Genomic DNA, 18,325 nt, shown 5'->3' on the forward strand with positions numbered 1-18,325 from the left:
AGCTAACAACAACTTAGTACCAGATACCGATAACGTTAAAAGGTAGCGTTACATTGCTGCCTGGCTGTAATGTAACAAGTTTACTTAGCTAGCTATCTAACCCTTTGTTAGGCAGTTAGTTTATTCATGAATGTATAGTAACTCACCTATTCAAATACTGTTGTGCATGATAGCTAGATAAATATTGATTCCTGGTCAAAGCTGAATGTTAATTTAGCTGTTTCTTTTCTCCCGGTGTCTGTATCGCAACAGTATCCCATCCAACACCGAAGCATGGCACAATCTTCGAGAAGATGCTATAGCAGTGTACCATTTTGTTCAAACAACAAACAGAAATTCCCGTATCTGAGTTTTCACGATTTCCCTGTTGATGGAGAAATACGTGCCCGTTGGGTGAGGGCGATCAGGAGAGATGAGGGACCAAGTTTTAAGATTCTTCGTGGGAGCACCTTTGTTTGCAGTCAGCACTTTCCCCCTGAGGATAGATACACATCGGCCAGTGGACGGATCCGTATTAAACAGGGATCAGTGCCGTCTAGATTCCACTGGAATGATTGGGGTAAGGATAGGTAGACAGCGTTAAACGTAATACTACTGTAATCCAATAATATATTACTTGTACAAAATGTTTAATAATTTAATCCTGATGCAATATAGCTGCTACATTTTGTCATTTTAGGGACTGAAAAGTGATTACCAAAATGTATCATGACAAGCATATGGTTAATTTCACACATATAGGAGGCGGCTCACAAGCTCGGGAGTCAGTTTACCAGCGAGCAAGAAAGCGCCTTGGTGTTGCTGTCCTGGATGATTCTGATCATGAGATGCCTGACAGCACAGAGGGTGCTTTGCCTGCAGTGACAAACGATCACGACTATGCCTGCCGTCCTTCTCCTGGTTAGTATTACAAATAAGAGTAACCATGTATCTGTTTGGCAAAAAAGTAAAAGTATATGGCAGTTAAGTAAAAATACTATTTTATACTACGATTTGGAGTAACTGGTCTCTCTGTGAAAAAGACTTGGCGTTTTAAACCTCATCCATCTTAGAAGCTTCTTCAGTTTTATTTATTGAAAATGGGATGGGATAGATGAGTAATAACTAACCTACCAATGAAAAAGAAAACTTATCTATCTTAACCTATCTTATCATAATGTTAGAGAACTGTTTATCTGAGAAACCTGAAGCCGATGAGCCTCCTCATTTTTCTTCATGGACCTGTAACATCGCCCTCTCACTGTCACCTCACCGTTAACTACACTTGAGACTGTTTCAATACAGTGATTGGGAGAAAGGGCGCAGCATTAGCCATTAATACATTACTGACTCTTATCTTACGGTCGATACAAACAGCAGTAATATTAAAAAGAGGCTGCAAAACAGAAACTTCGTCAGCTCATAACCTTCGCTAGCATAGGGCTAATTTAAGCTAAATAAAGATAAACACGTACCTTCATAATCAAACAGGTAACCTTCAACGAAGAACTTGTAGCCTTTATCAAGCTTCGATCTTGAAGTAAGGGACCACTTGTCAGCAAGTCGTTCTACGTCGTTAAGTCGATTGGTGGCAGATGTGAAAGGGACTGGGTGAACTCCATAATGATGTGCTACTAGCTAAAGCGTTCCTAAGCGACACCGGATGTAAACATAACCTGCATCGCGGCAGAACGGAAGTTGTCTGACGTCACGTGAAAAGGGCCTATCCCATTGAGCGCAAACGTCATTGTCAGAAATTTGAACTGTTGCATCTCGTTGTGTTGTTGTCCTCTAGTGGCTAGTTAGCTAAAATTGGCACTTTCCTAAATTAGCCATGGATGGAGATAAAGATTAGGACTAGTGGTTTTACTTATTCTCTGTAATGACCAATCATTTATAATGGCGATTCTGATCCAACCATTAATTCATACATTGTTGTGCCCCCTGGCCTGAGAGGATGGAAGTTCAATATGTAGCTAACTAATATGTAGAAGGCTAATGTTAACTAGCTAACGTTGCCCATGAATGGAGTTAGGCTAGCGAGCAAGCATTTTAGCCAGATAGCCTAGGCCCTAGGACAACAAAAAATAAAAGCGTGTACTGTATGACAGTGAGAACGTTTCCTCAACATGAAAGAGAGGAGGATGGAATTGGCGTTTCTCTAAAAGTAGGGTGAGTCAACATGTTTTCTACTTGCACAAACGCACACAGAAATCAGAACAATGGACAGCCACATCATATTTAGCGTACGTTGATTGGACTAAATTGTTTTTGGTATCTTTTAGTTGTCACTGTATTAGACTAAACGGAGGTGATTTGATGATGTTCAAATGTTGAAGTTGAAATGGTGCTGAAATAGTGGAGGCAACTCATGTTTTCTTTGCGACTTGCAGTAACTCTCTGTGGTTCTAATGCAATAGTTGTTTAGTGGTCCGAAAATGTCGGAAACATTAACTTGCTTGACCATGTTGTAGGTCATGTAACTGTCTGTTACTGTACACGCAATATGCTTTGTGGACTTCACTGGACAGAGCTATCCGGTTTTGTGATTAAAACAAAGTTGTGGTTGAATTTATTCTGCCACTGTGTCTTATTGTCTCGGCCTAACAGGTTATAAAGCAAACAACGCAATTATCACAACACATAGGTTGTAATATGGCTTTGGCTTCCCACAGTGATTTTACCCACGCACAGCTACTGATGAGTAAGCATTTCACTGTTAGTCTACACCTGTTGTTTACGAAGCATGTGACAAATAAAATGTGATTTGATTTTGACGCAGCCACCTCTGTCTCTACCTTCAACTGCCATGTGGTGGCGCCAATACTCTTCCTCTAAAGGGGGGTTTCTTATGGGTAGTCGAACGGTCCATCAAAACTGTTCACCAGTCTTCCTCATTAATGTGCAGATAGGTAGAGATGTTTATGAAAACACTTTTAGCATACTCACTGTCCCTTATGTATGTCTAATTTCAATAATTAAAGGTTCATTTGTTTCATAAGGTTCATTTAGGGGTACATTCTTAAAGAACTGCTATACATTTTGCACACTATTATAGGGAAGAAAATGTCAGTTCAATAAAAAGTGTTTATTTTTTATAAAAAACAAAGAGTTCTTCATTAGGGCCATGCACCTTTGTTGGACTGCAAACTTCTATTTTGCATGTCGGTTAGAGTCAGAGTAAGTCATCACATCTCAGTGAGTTGTTGTGTGCGAACCGTCCCTCATGTTTGGCATTAGCAGAGGGTTCTCAGGATATACACTGACTGGTAACAGTGAGCGAAGGGCTGACATGGCTCGTCTGCCCTTTTTTATGTGCACATGATCTGGCTCCTTTTAGCTGCCCAGGTGACAGTGAGCCAGCTGAACCTGGTGTTCCACAGCGTGGTGGCTGCTCCCTACCAGTGGGAGTACCCCTACCTGCTCAGTATCATCCCCTCCCTCTTCAGCTTCATGGCCCTGCCCAAAAACAACATCAGCTACCTGTTGATCTCCATGATCTTCTGCATAGCTCCACTCATCTACGGGGGTATGGAATAATAAATATGGTAGAAACTCCCACTAGACCAGTGATGGACAACTTTGATAGGGTCGGGGACCACAACAAATCTGAACTCATCAGGAGGACCGCAATGGCTCCCACACATGCAGTCAGAGCCTTTTGGGGGCTTTAAGTGGAATTGTCTACCCACACCCAGTTTGTTTAACTCACTTCCTACCCCAGGACCGAGTTTGGGAAACGTTATTCTAGAGAAGTCTACCCTCTAGTGCCCTCAAATTCTAATCCAGACCTCCAAGCCAGTTTCATTGCTTTAAAAAAATCTAATTACACATGCTCTAGTGCAAAAAAGTTGGTCTGTTTAACAAAACATGTACTGTACCTTCCCAGCTGAAACTAAGAATGTTTTGCATAGAGAAGGGCAGTGCTATTGGTTGGCTGGTCCTCACAGTATCCATCCATGTGCATCCATTTTATTCATCCTGTCATACCTGATCTATTTTCAAAGAATTTGTTTCATTGTCTTTACTGATCCTGTTGATAATGTGGGTTGTGTTGGAGCCAATGTACAGTACTTTCCCCTTAATTTCAATAGTAAATCATTAACTGGTATCTGCATGTCACTGCAAACTCTGTAACAGGTGAAAAGCAGTATAAGACCAACAGACATCCTAATAATGTGCAGTCTGCTTACACTGCATGTATTTAAATGGCAGAGATGAAGGAGCTATGGATTATGGCTGTCTTTGCTACAGGTAAGACTTGCTCTATATTTGATTTATTCAGGGTGATTTAAGATGTTCAGATGTACACTGAGTGTACAAAACATTAAGAACACCTGCTCTTTCCGTGACATAGACTGGCCAGGTGAATCCAGGTGAAAGCTATTATCCCTTTTTGATGTAAATTGTTAAATCCACTTCAATCAATGTAGATGAAGGGGAGGAGACAGTTTAAATAAGGATGTTTAAGCCTTGAGACAGTTGAGACACGGATTGTGTTCCATTCAGAAGGTGAATGGGCAAGACAAAATATTTAAGTGCCTTTGAACGGTGTATGGTAGTAGGTGCCGGTTTGTGTCAAGAACTGCAACGCTGCTGGGTTTTTTACACTCAGCACTTTCCCGTGTGTATCAAGAATGATTCGCCAACCTTCCAGCCAACTTGACACAATTGTGGGAAGCATTGGAATCAACATGGGCCAGCATCCTTGTGGGATGCTTTCGACACCTTGTAGAGTCCATGCCCTGATGAATTGAGGCTTTTCTGAGGTCAAAGGGGGTGGGGGTGGGGTGTTCCTAATGTTTGGTATACTCAGTGTATGATGCTGTTGTTAATTTTCTTGTGTGATTGAGAACTGTGTAGGAAAATTGCTTTCACTTACGATGTGCAAAGTTGTATGATGCATTTAACTTATCTATTGATTATATCCAATATGTGACCTTAGAGTATTTACAGTTTGGTTTATGGATTTTAAAGTTGAGTTTTTAGTCAGCGATTGACTGATGTTTGGTCCTTTTGCTGCGAAGGATATGTTAGTGTCTACGAAGACATTGTTTCAGACTTTTCTTTTATGCAGACACTTGATGGTGAATAGACTACTGTCAGGTCTTAGATACATTTGATAACAGAGTAGCCTTTGCTATCAACTGTCAACCGTTAATTGGCAGTGATAATGACTTCTTTCTCTCATAAAGTACAGTAGAAAACATTTCTACACTGCTGCAGACACAATGAAACTGGAACAGTCTGGATCATCTCCTAAGCTTATAGCAACTGACACTATGTACCCTTGTTTATGTGGTTTACAGAGTTATTTTAATTTTTGGGCAGTCTCTTTGCTACAGGGGGATCTCACCACATCCTCTGCCGTTCCAACCACCATTGACTTAACTACTCCAGCTACTGCTGCCCCTTTAACCCCTGACACTCCAACTACTGGTTACCGAAATGCTACTGGACTTCCAACTACTGGTAACCCTACCTCTATCCCTATCACCAGTACCAGTCTCCCCACCACCACCTCTACTGCCACAATCCCTCCTCTGGTCTGTATCAATGGTGGTGAGCTGCAGAGTGGAGTCTGTATCTGTCCTGATGATTGGACCGGAGAGACCTGTTCAGAGGGTACATCCACACCCTTACACTATACCTAACCCTGGATCTCACATTCACAGTACACACCACTACACTACTATACCTAACCCTGGATCTCACATTCACAGTACACACCACTTCACTACTCCTAACCCTGGAACTCACGGTCACAGTACACTACTCCTAACCCTGGATCTCACATTCACAGTACACACCACTTCACTACTCCTAACCCTGGAACTCACGTTCACACTACACTACTCCTAACCCTGGATCTCACATTCACAGTACACACCACTTCACTACTCCTAACCCTGGATGTCACATGCACAGTCCACACCACTGCACTACTATACCTAACCCTGGATGTCACATGCACAGTCCACACCACTGCACTACTATACCTAACCCTGGATCTCACATTCACAGTACACACCACTACACTACTATAACTAACCCTGGATGTCACATGCACAGTCCACAACACTATTCCCTGGATCTCACATTCAGAATGTATATTTCATGTTTGCAGTCATACATTTGGTCCATGTTGAAATGCATTTTACTTCGATAGGGAATTTCTGCAATTCCACCATCATTGCTGATTTATCCTTCCCAAGAACAACGGTTGGCTGGTCTGCTTATTCAGAACAATTGTGTGGTGAGGAGACAACCAGTGGTATGTTACTTTTATTCACCTAAAATGACAAAAATGTATTCATCTGTTACAGTTCTAATTAATGTTGCATTAGGTAACACAAAATCTTGAGTATCTATTTGTCTTTGTTCCTCCAGCCGGTTTACCAGAAGCCTCAGCAAGATGTTTGAATGACACTGGCTCTCCGATGTTTGGTCCTCCTCAGGAGCTGCAGTGTGAATTAAGCCTCAGTGGCATTCAAGGAAATGTAAGTCAATATTCTTATGATCCTGATTTATGACCAGTCTCAATTTTGCGTTCTTCTTTCTTTGGGTCAGTTACAGTTATCATTATGAGGAGTGGATCTTACAGTTTGAAGATCAGTAACAACTGGCTTTTACCTTCAGCTCATGTATTCTGTTCCTTTATTCTGCTTAACAGTTGATGAGGAACATTCTTTATTTATTTATTGTGTTTTAGATTACATTTTATTTTTACATTTAGTCATTTAGCAGACGCTCTTATCCAGAGCGACTTACAGTTAGTGAGTGCATACATTTTCATACTTTTGCCGTGTGGGAATTGAACCCACAACCTTGGCGTTGCAAGTGCCATTCTCTACCAATTGAGCCACATAGTTAGTATTGGCAATTTTAATATCCCAATGTACTCACAGGTCAGCATGTTGCTGACATTTATACAATGTTCTGTTGAAAAAATAAATATAAATCATTCTCTTTCCCTATTAAGATCTCCAGCAGTTCAGGTGATTTAGCACAGCTAGCCTTCAGTACTCAGATCCTGACCTCCCAACCAGAGCTGCTATCAGCTGACAGCATCACCACAGCAGCTCAGATAGCTAACAAGCTGCTTCAGTCTGTAAATATCACAGAGGTATAACATCTTTTGGAATCAAGTTGTGACTACGACATGTTCTGGAGATAAACGTGAGGTTGTTACTGTAGTGATTTGAACACTTGAGGGTCATTCCCTGGTTTTGATCATGTTGCAGGATATCGCAGTGGCAGCTGTAACTACCATCAGTCAGCTACTGAATGCCAGTGGGGAGATTACACAGGAGAGTGATGCTGTCCAGAGGTGTGTGTGTGTTTCTACATATGTTTGAGTTTATGTGTGTACGTGTGTCTCTGTGCGTGTCTGCATGGGTGCATGTAAACTAATGTGTTTCTGTGTTTCTCTCCCAGCCTCACAGAGACACTGGAGAAGTTTTCCCTGGACCAGCAGAATAATGTGTCCTTGGTGGTTCAGCCCAACCTGGTAGTCCAGTCTGTCCAAGTACCAAGTGACACAGTAGGGATCCAGTTTACTGCTCTGACTGGTGGGTGGGACTGCTAGTGAACCTACATACTGGCATTTAAAGTGATAGTTTATATCTGTGTTGACAGACTGGTTAAAACTTCTCATTTTTCAAATGTTTCTCCTCTGTTGATCAATAAGTTTTTTTTGATTTGTTTTACATTTTACATTTTAGTTATTTTAGCAGACGCTCTTATCCAGAGCGACTTCCAGTTAGTGAGTGCATACATTTTTCTTTATAGCGCCATGCTCTACCAACTGAGCTACAGGAGGCCTGTACTACGGACTAGTGCAGAAGTAACACTATGTTGTTCAGCTTTACATTTATAAATCAAATTAATCTCCTTCTCCAGGAAGTTCTGGTAATTTTGTGGCCGACAGAATTAATCTCAACACCAATACCTCTGAACTGATAGCTGACAAAGGAGGTGCTACCGATGTCCAGATTGTCATAAAATTCCCACCAGGTGAGCCAATGTTGGTATGCAAACAGTATACAAACTCAAGCTTCAATTTCCTTGTAGCGCTTTCACCGAGAGCACTTAACTACTCGTTGTGGTCGCCAAAATCAGGTCAGCAATGCCAAATTGAGTCACATGGGATATGGATAAGTGAACTATTGAGAAGTAATGTGGCTTCCACGATAAGTCTACAAGGCAAAGTCAAGCTACTCATGTATATGAAGTCCTGAGATGAACACCAATCTCTCTCTCTCTCCTCCCCCTCTCTTTCTCTCTCCCCCTTCTCTTTCTCTTCACCCCCTCTCACTCTCTTTCTCCCTCACTCCACTCAGTTTTACGTAATAAAAACACAAACTACTCCATTGGTTTTGTGCTCTACCAAAACGACCGGTTCTTCAGGTCCAGGGCATTCACAGCTTCTTCAGGAACCAACAGAAGGGTAATCTCTGCTAACCTGGGACAAGTGTCTGGGTTGCATGTTGAGATGCTCTTCAAGCCTACAGTAAGATTTATCTTGGAATCAGTAAACACATAGTGGTCCAAATTCTCTGGGAAACGTAATGGGAAGTGTTCCATTATCTAAGTCACGTGTCAAACTCATTCCACGGAGGGTCGAGTGGCTGTGGGTTTTTGCTCCTCTCTTGTAAGGAACTCCCCTCATCTGATTGTCTAGGTCTTAAATTGAAAGGAAAAACCAAAAACCAGCAGACACTAGAATGAGTTTGACACCCCTGATCTAAGTTATCCATTTTACAGAGAGTTTGTTTCTGTTCTCACTTCTCAGGCTGTCCCCAACGCCTCCCTCTATGACTTTGCCTGCGTGTCGTGGAACTACACGTTGAAAGACTGGAGCACCTATGGCTGCTCCAAAGTCAACCACTCAGAAGACGGCCTGCAATGTTTCTGTAATCACACCACTAACTTCGCTGTGCTCATGGTGAGTAGCTAGCTGCCTTCGGCTCCCTTTTCCTGACCACACTTTGACCTATGGAAGGGGTTCCCAAACTTTTTTTGGCCCACGTCACCATCTGAAAACTCTCATGACCCCAAACATGTGAATTCGTTTTTTTGTAATTAAGAGCCTATGTTTACTTTTTTATTATGACAGTTAATTGCAAAACATTCTAACAGTATTTCTGATTGTCTTCTCAACTCACCATCACATACTTTTAATGTGGGGCTATGACAGTCAATAGCAAAGTGGTCTGACATAATATCTCTTATCTCATCACCACTAATGAGATGATGAGATCAGAGACATGATGCATGTCGCGTCAGAGCTCCTCAAAGTCAGGGGGTGTTGTTGACAGTGCCCACCTCATCTCCGGTTTCACTTCCAACCTGGATCGATATTTGGTTTTAATGCAGACGAGTGCACTAAATCCAGCCTCACACAGATATTAGCGGGCAAAGGGTACCATGAGTTTTAATGCTCAGAAGGAGACGGCAGGGTATTCCCTTTGAGTGAGGAACCAAAATGCGTTATCTGCATTATTCGGTCATATGACGGCTCGATAAGCTTTCGATTTCACTTACAGGCATGTCAACTGAGGCAGGATCACAGTCAAACAGATTTCTCTCCAATAAGAAGTCTTTCCTCTGAATCCACTGATTCGGTCACTCACCTGTAGAATGTTTTTGTAATTCCCCACGCATGCTTGCGTTCAGTTCGTTCAGTTTCCCAAATATGTCAGTTACAAAGGGAAGGAGACACATTTTCTTTTCATTACACAGAAAGTCAAGTCTTTTTTTTGTTGTTTTACCATTCGTTACCATGGAATCTGTTTTTCTACAGTATAGCCATGCAGCGCATCCTCTGTACAGTTTCATGCTTGAGAATCGTGAGACAGAACAATACGTCCTCGTGAATAGCATCCCCCGACAGGTAGCGAACAAAAGTATATGCATGGGCATCTCGGCCCTCACAACTAACGTCCATTTGGAAAGCATAAGCTGGGGAGTATTTGAGTGGTTCTGTAGGTTTCATTTGGATTGCTAGCTATAGCATAAATTCTTCATTTTACAGTGTTATCTGACAAAGGTATTGATTAGTGTTTCTGTGCCTCGGCCTCCCCACACCTTGTTTTCACCATATTGATTGTGGCGGTAATATCTCTGAAATAGTGTGTGGTTTCATTCTGTAGTGGGCCTAGCCATTCACCTGGGAATAGGGTGACCACATGTCCCAGATTGTGCGGGACAGTCCCGCATTTTGGCCCTTTGTCCCGCAACTAAACAATCATGTCCCGCATTTTATCAACAAATTCAAACGCCACCAATTGTAGAAAAAACGTTGATTTGTCCAGTATTTCAGTCAGACATTCCAACCTGTCTCTTGCAGTCACATTGCGCTCATGACAGTTAATTTCCACCTTGTTACTCTCAGATTGTATAAAACATCTAATTGATTGGCTGCAAGTTCAACAATATCTCATAGTTAGGTCTCCTAACTACTTACAAAGAGCTAGAAAAGTAGGTAAACAGCCACATTAGACTGAAAGATATAATCATAGCAGTGGGAAGTAGGGTGCTGCAGCACCTCCTGAAAAATCACAATGACAAAATAATAATAATACATATTTTCACTAAAGTAGTACATTGGGCCTTTACTAGTCCTGTATTAGCAGACCGACATAACCGTTTTTATAGTGCGGGCAAAAAAATAAAACGTGAAGAATTATCATTCACAATTGACAGCGATGATACATTGGCCTATTTCTAAATTAGGTATAGGATAGGTTACACTGTCCCACAAAATCATCCTGTTGTCCCGCATTTGTGTATTTTAAATGTGGTCATCTTAAGTGGGAATGATTCAAGTGGAGCTGTCAAGTGCGGTCTTTTCCCACGATCTAAGGGCGCTCTCTGGTTGAATTTTGCTCTCTGGTTGAATTTTATGTTTTAGATTTGAATAATTTTCATTTAGATTTTTAAGGTTAACCACATTACAATGATTTTGAGATACAAAGACAATATTATAATATTTTATACAAATTACTATTATATATATTTTTTTATGATTTTGAAAATTCTCCTGCGATCCCATTTTCATATCAGGCGAACCCACATCAGGTCGCGACCCCTAGTGTGGGAACCGCTGACCTATAGTTTACATCAGCATATCCAGACACATGAGGGAGATAACTTTATACAGTATGACTGTGACAAACTTAGTGTTACATTTTTATTTTTTATTTTCTTTCTACAGTCATTCAGGAATGATTTTAAGTACGCTGAAGTTCTAAACTGGATCACCACATTGGGATGCTCCATGTCCATCATAGGGTTGAGTTTAACAATAACATTCCAGATCGCAACCAGGTAAGATCCTACAGGGTTCCAGAACCAATTCAACATATACAATAACATTCCAGATGGTGACCCGGTAAGATCCTACAGGGTTCCAGAACCATTTCTAAATATACAATAACATTCCAGATCGCAACCAAGTAAGATCCTATAGGCTTCCAGAACCATTTCTAAATATACAATAACATTCCAGATTGCAACCAGGTAAGATCCTACATGGTTCCAGAACCAATTCTAAATATACAATAACATTCCAGATCGTGACCCGGTAAGATCCTACAGTATTCCAGAACCAATTCAACATATTGGGTGCATCTCAATAGTGTAAAGAAGCCCTTTGTCTGATCCAACACGACTTGATAGGTGAAACCAATATGAAACCCACTATTAATGAACCAACACATCCAAAGCAAGGCATCTAACTTCCCTAACATAGTGTTGTCTATCACCTATCCCCAGGAAATCACGCAAAACCAACCCAACGGTCCTTTTAGTGAGCGTCTGCGTGTGTCTCCTGATCTTCACCCTCCTCTTCATGTTGGGGGTGGACAACCCTCATAAACAGCTGGAGAAACCTGAAATACAGGAGGACAACATTCTCCCCCCGTCCGACACACACACAGAGCGGGACAGAGGCCCCTGTACTGCAGTCACAGTCCTGCTGCAGTACTTCCTGTTGGGGACGTTCACCTGGAACACGCTGTACGCCACACATGTCTTCCTGATGATCAGAAACAGCCTGGCCACCAGCCCGTCACACTTCACAGCCTATACTGTGGCCATCGGATGGGGTAGGACAGCTTGGAGAAAAATAAAATATGTAGTTGTTTCAGAAGCTTTGGCTGGCATTAGTCCTGGGCTCCTTGAACCAAAACGAATGCTAGGTTATATTTTATTTAGACTAAAATAGAACTTCAAAGCAACTTGTATAGTGATGTTATGTCTTTAGAGGATGTATGTGTAGTATATAATCTGTATATGTCTGCATGCTAATCTACCAGGACATAACAACAACATTCTCTGTCCTTTAGGACTGCCTGCGGTTGTGGTGGCCCTCACCTTAGGAATTAGTTACAGAGTGGATGATCCACTGGGTTACAGGCAGGAGGAATTGTGAGTCAATACTGTACTATACTACTACTGTATTACTTCTCTGTACTGTATTGTATTGTACTATACTATACTGTACTTGAGCGACCTGGCTCAACATACAGTGAGGGGAAAAAAGTATTTGATCCCCTGCTGATTTTGTACGTTTGCCCACTGACAAAGAAATGATCAGTCTATAATTTTAATGGTAGGTTTATTTGAACAGTGAGAGACAAAATAACAAAACAAAAATCCAGAAAAACTCATGTCAAAAATGTTATGAATTGAAATAAACATTTGACCCCCTTTAAATCAGAAAGATTTCTGGCTCCCAGGTGTCTTTTATACAGGTAACGAGCTGAGATTAGGAGCACACTCTTAAAGGGAGTGCTCCTAATCTCAGCTTGTTACCTGTATAAAAAACACCTGTCAACAGAAGCAATCAATCAATCAGATTCCAAACTCTCCACCATGGCCAAGACCAAAGAGCTCTCCAAGGATGTCAGGGACAAGATTGTAGACCTACACAAGGCTGGAATGGGCTACAAGACCATCGCCAAGCAGCTTGGTGAGAAGGTGACACCAGTTGGTGCGATTATTCGCAAATGGAAGAAACACAAAAGAACTGTCAATCTCCCTCGGCCTGGGGCTCCATGCAAGATCTCACCTCGTGGAGTTGCAATGATAATGAGAACGGTGAGGAATCAGCCCAGAACTACACGGGAGGATCTTGTCAATGATCTCAAGCCAGCTGGGACCATAGTCACCAAGAAAACAATTGGTAACACACTACGCCGTGAAGGACTGAAATCCTGCAGCGCCCGCAAAGTCCCCCTGCTCAAGAAAGCACATATACAGGCCCGTCTGAAGTTTGCCAATGAACATCTGAATGATTCAGAGGAGAACTGGGTGAAAGTGTTGTGGTCAGATGAGACCAAAATTGAGCTATTTGGCATCAACTCAACTCGCCATGTTTGGAGGTGGAGGAATACTGCCTATGACCCCAAGAACACCATCCCCACCGTCAAACATGGAGGTGGAAACATTATGCTTTGGGGGTGTTTTTCTGCTAAGGGGACAGGACAACTTCACCGCATCAAAGGGACGATGGACGGGGCCATGTACCGTCAAATCTTGGGTGAGAACCTCCTTCCCTCAGCCAGGGCATTGAAAATGGGTCGTGGATGGGTATTCCAGCATGACAATGACCCAAAACACACGGCCAAGGCAACAAAGGAGTTGCTCAAGAAGAAGCACATTAAGGTCCTGGAGTGGCCTAGCCAGTCTCCAGACCTTAATCCCATAGAAAATCTGTGGAGAGAGCTAATAATAATAATAATAATATGCCATTTAGCAGACGCTTTTATCCAAAGCGACTTACAGTCATGCATGCATACATTTTTGTGTATGGGTGGTCCCGGGGATCGAACCCACTACCTTGGCGTTACAAGCGCCGTGCTCTACCAGCTGAGCTACAGAGGACCAACTGAAGGTTCGAGTTGCCAAACGTCAGCCTCGAAACCTTAATGACTTGGAGAAGATCTGCAAAGACGAGTGGGACAAAATCCCTCCTGAGATGTGTGCAAACCTGGTGGCCAACTACAAGAAACGTCTGACCTCTGTGATTGCCAAAAAGGGTTTTGCCACCAAGTACTAAGTCATGTTTTGCAGAGGGGTCAAATACTTATTTCCCTCATTAAAATGCAAATCAATTTATAACATTTTTGACATGTGTTTTTCTGGATTTCTTTGTTGTTATTCTGTCTCTCACTGTTCAAGTAAACCTACCATTAAAATCATGTCTTTGTCAGTGGGCAAAAATCAGCAGGGGATCAAATACTTTTTTCCCTCACTGTATTTCCTGGTTTGTGACCCACTGATACCGCCCCCGGTGAGAGAGGAGTAAGGCAATCCAAAAAATTAACACACACAGGAACTTTATTCACACACAGGAGAAGATGCACATGGGGATGATTTTTGTAATCACGCATCCCATGCACATGTGTCTACGCTCTGACACTGGAAAAAAACACAGTTCAGGCCCGGCTAATACTGATACGCTAGAAAGTGCATGCAGCGGACCCGACTAGCCAGTGCTGGGCTAGCTTGGAGCATCTGACCAATCACAGGGTGCATGGTCAGTGCATGGGCAGAGTGTGGGGTGCATGGGAACAGTCTGATTGGCTGATGCCACGAGCTGGAAGTGATGGATATCGCTCACATGAACTGAACTGAACTCTATTGTATTATACTGTACTGTACTACCAATATATATGTGGGGCAATTGCTGTATAAAATGTTATAACTCATACTGTAAAAGGTTTTCCCTGTCATTCTTTTAACGATGGCTAAAAGAATGATCCATTGTGTTGAAAGGTTTCTTATTTACTTATGCCACCCACCATGTTTACTTTATACCACATTATTCAAATCACTGGTGTCCTGTTTTGTCTGTCACAAAGTCCCACTCTCTAACTCATTCATTTGACCTTTCAGTTGCTGGCTTGCTGCCCTCGATCCAAAGGGGAACTTTGACTTCAAGCTGCCAATGTTTTGGGGGTTCCTGATCCCTGTGGCGTTCATGCTTATCTTCAACATGGTGGTGTTGGTATATTTTGTAGTTACCACATCCAAGACCAACCCACATATAACCAGGTAACATTAAAGGGGGCATTTTGGGGGCACAAAGTAGAACGTTGTAGTCATTAAGATCAGTCTTGATTTTTAAATGCCTACTAATGAGCTTGTTAATTTTGTATTGTCTTTCAATTAAAACTTTTTATAAATAAAATGCATGCTTTTTTTTATTATTAATTCAGTCATTAGTAAGCAAATCATACTATTTAATGAGCACCATTCTCTAACCCACTCAGTCATTGGAAGCATAATGTTATTTTACCACAGCATTACAGCAGTCTATGATCGCAATCTAAGCATGTTGGTTATATTTCCCAGTACAAGACACACATCGATGAAGAAGAAATTCCTCAGTAGCTTTTCTCTGGCTGTGGTGCTCGGTCTCTCCTGGATCCTGGGCTATCTGTTGCTCATTACACAGAACCAGACCATGTACACCATACTCAACATCTCCTTCTGTGTACTCACCACCACTCAGGTAGTAAATGTATGCACTCACTACTGTAAGTCGCTCTGGATAAGAGAGTCTGCTAAATGACTCAAATGTTAAATATAAAGACTAGTGTACTATTGTACCACAGAATCCAGACATGATTGAAAACTAGACACCTACTAAACATTAATAAATTCTGCTGCTCTTTATAGAAACGCTACCTTTTGTTTGTACGTGTTTATTCCTGAAAATACTTGATAATGTCTTTGTGTTTTTGTTTTCACTCCACAGGGCTTGCAGGTTTTCATTCTGTTCACAGCAAGAACAGCAATTGTCAAGAAAAAGATGTCAAGTGCTTTGAAATCTGTCTCTAGCGCTGGGATCCCTCTTCACACCAAGAAGTACAGTCTATGGCGAGGCGAGCAAAGTGAAAAAGTAGAATCATACACACAGCAGGACACTGATCTGTCATTTCTACCTTGTTCCTCACAGACATCTAACTGATGGGCTGCAAGTTCAACCTCTGTTGTAAAATATCTCATATACCGCCACTATTTCCTATAATATACAGAATAATACACACCATTTTGTATCAATGTATTTTTACTGTAAATTCCCTCAGAAGTTGTGTTGTCCAAGAATTTTTTGGCTATGCACATACTGTATATACATACTGTATGTGTTTTTTGAAATATAACTGTTTTGAATAAAACTGTGATTATTCTCTTTGAATCGAATGTTTGTTTCAGTATTTTTTGTGAGAAATTACACTACTTTACACAATATCTCAGAAAATATATTTAGACAGTGTAGCCTAGGGATGTCAAACTACATAATTTTCCCTGCGGGCCACGTTCGTTCTTTACCAAGGCCGCACTTAAAATGTATGAACCTTTTACTGCAGTGGGCTAAATCAGGGTCACACAGAGTGATTCTTGGTTGTCTTGGTTGGTAACAAATCTACCTTCAAACAAAAGTATACACCACACACACATGGTTATGGGCTTAAAAAAAGAAGACACCTGTACAATGCCAGATATAGAGTTGAAATCTATGCCATTTTGAGTTTCCATCCTAATATTACACTTTATATACATCACAGAAGACTGAAATATAACAAAACTGTTTGACATAGAAACACCAGATTTTCATCCTCATAAAATGAAAAACGTATTAATTATGAAATGATTAATAACATTCCACCCATGAGGCCAAAGAGGGCACTTTTGGTCATTGACTGCAGGAAAGGGCTACAAAGCTTCTGCTCCACCAGCCTATATAGCTCAGGCAACAAGCTCCAGCTGCCAATTACATCTGTGGTAGTACAAGGCAACAAAGCAGGTCAGGCTCTGATGCTGCGGGACAGCAAGGATGAGAGGGTTCGCCAGCCAGAGATCAAGGAGGTATGACAGGCTCAGGAAGAAAGCAGGCATGTCAGAGGGAGGTATGAAAGGCTGAGGAAGAAAACAGGTATGTCAGGGGGTGGTATGAAAGGCTGAGGAAGAAACCAGGCATGTCAGAAGGAGGTATGAAAGGCTGAGGAAGAAAACAGACATGTCAGAGGGAGGTATGAAAGGCTCAGGAAGAAAGCAGGCATGTCAGAGGGAGGTATGAAAGGCTCAGGAAGAAAGCAGGCATGTCAGAGGGAGGTATGAAAGGCTGAGGAAGAAAGCAGGCATGTCAGAGGGAGGTCTGAAAGGCTGAGGAAGAAAGCAGGAATGTCAGAAGGAGGTATGAAAGGCTGAGGAAGAAAGCAGGCATGTCAGAGGGAGGTATGAAAGGCTGAGGAAGAAAGCAGGCATGTCAGAGGGAGGTATGAAAGGCTGAGGAAGAAAGCAGGCATGTCAGAGGGAGGTATGAAAGGCTGAGGAAGAAAACAGGTATGTCAGAAGGAGGTATGAAAGGATGAGGACTAAACCAGGCATGTCATGGGGAGGTATGAAAGGCTGAGGAAGAAAGAAGGCATGTCAGAGGGAGGTATGAAAGGTTGAGGAAGAATGCAAAACATTTCTGCAGCATTGAAGGTCTCCAAGAAGACAGTGGCCTCCATCATTCTTAAATGGAAGAAGTTTGGAACCACAAAGACTCTTTCTGGAGCTGGCCGCCTGGCCAAACTGAGCAATTGGGAGAGAAGGGCCTTGGTGAGGGAGGTGACCAAGAACCCGGTGGTCATTCTGACAGAGCTCCAGAGTTCTTCTGTGGAGATGGGAGAACCTTCCAGAAGGACAACCATCCCTGCAGACGGAAGCCACTCCTCAGTAAAAGGCACATGATAGCCCGCTTGGAAGAAGGAGTAGCGATTACAGTGTCGTCCGGCTCATAGAAGGCACAGGGTGGCGAGTACCTGTCAGGTGAGCCGACAGCGATGTATTTTAGATATTATACTTCCTCACAGTCAACATTTGCTAAAGATAGTCCTCTATCCAGCACTTTTGGAATTTTCCAGGCTGCCTGAATGTCTAGGTTTTGTTAAGATCACTTTTAGCAAGCTGGGCAGAGTGAAGAGACTATAAATGTTGATCCATTATCATTTCAACACAATTTCGATTTGGTTTGAGTCATTTCACTGTCGTTTGAGATAAAAATAATAAAAATAATCAGAAGAATGAAATGAATTATTCTGGGCCGGATTGAATGGGATCGCGGGCCCATATCCAATCGATACTAGCCTAAACTAGACCTAGGAAAAACAAGATTACAGTAGTTGCCTAAAGAATGACTGTGACCTAAAGAGGTGATGTTGATGTCACCAGGAATTATGAAGTTCACACTGTACTGTATATCTGCGTTGTGCTCCTCAAACAAAGTCTGATGTAGAGTTTATACTAATTCTTATTTACATATGATTTGGTTTTCCTCTACCTCAAC

The 18,325-nt window shown here is 41.9% G+C and overlaps 1 protein-coding gene and 1 long non-coding RNA gene across 2 annotated transcripts; both read left to right on the forward strand.

Annotated features, from left to right (window-relative positions):
- The first annotated feature begins 2,125 nt into the window (after window positions 1–2,125).
- LOC123486062 lies at window positions 2,126–6,456 on the forward strand. The gene is made up of 5 exons (XR_006659236.1): window positions 2,126–2,151; window positions 4,120–4,233; window positions 5,311–5,604; window positions 6,149–6,253; window positions 6,370–6,456. It is a non-coding gene; the product is annotated as an uncharacterized LOC123486062 (long non-coding RNA).
- Window positions 6,457–6,463: 7 nt separating this feature from the next.
- On the forward strand, window positions 6,464–16,194 carry LOC121547899 (adhesion G-protein coupled receptor G7-like). The gene is made up of 13 exons (XM_045217266.1): window positions 6,464–6,479; window positions 6,962–7,105; window positions 7,224–7,309; window positions 7,417–7,550; window positions 7,882–7,995; window positions 8,322–8,491; window positions 8,774–8,926; window positions 11,198–11,310; window positions 11,758–12,089; window positions 12,330–12,411; window positions 14,884–15,042; window positions 15,343–15,502; window positions 15,749–16,194. The coding sequence occupies exons 6-13, from the start codon at window positions 8,474–8,476 to the stop codon at window positions 15,959–15,961; spliced, it is 1,230 nt and encodes a 409-aa protein (XP_045073201.1). The 5' UTR covers window positions 6,464–6,479; window positions 6,962–7,105; window positions 7,224–7,309; window positions 7,417–7,550; window positions 7,882–7,995; window positions 8,322–8,473; the 3' UTR covers window positions 15,962–16,194.
- Window positions 16,195–18,325: the final 2,131 nt, after the last annotated feature.

This window comes from Coregonus clupeaformis, unplaced genomic scaffold (genome assembly GCF_020615455.1).
Source record: "Coregonus clupeaformis isolate EN_2021a unplaced genomic scaffold, ASM2061545v1 scaf0987, whole genome shotgun sequence".
NCBI classification, from domain to species: domain Eukaryota; kingdom Metazoa; phylum Chordata; class Actinopteri; order Salmoniformes; family Salmonidae; genus Coregonus; species Coregonus clupeaformis.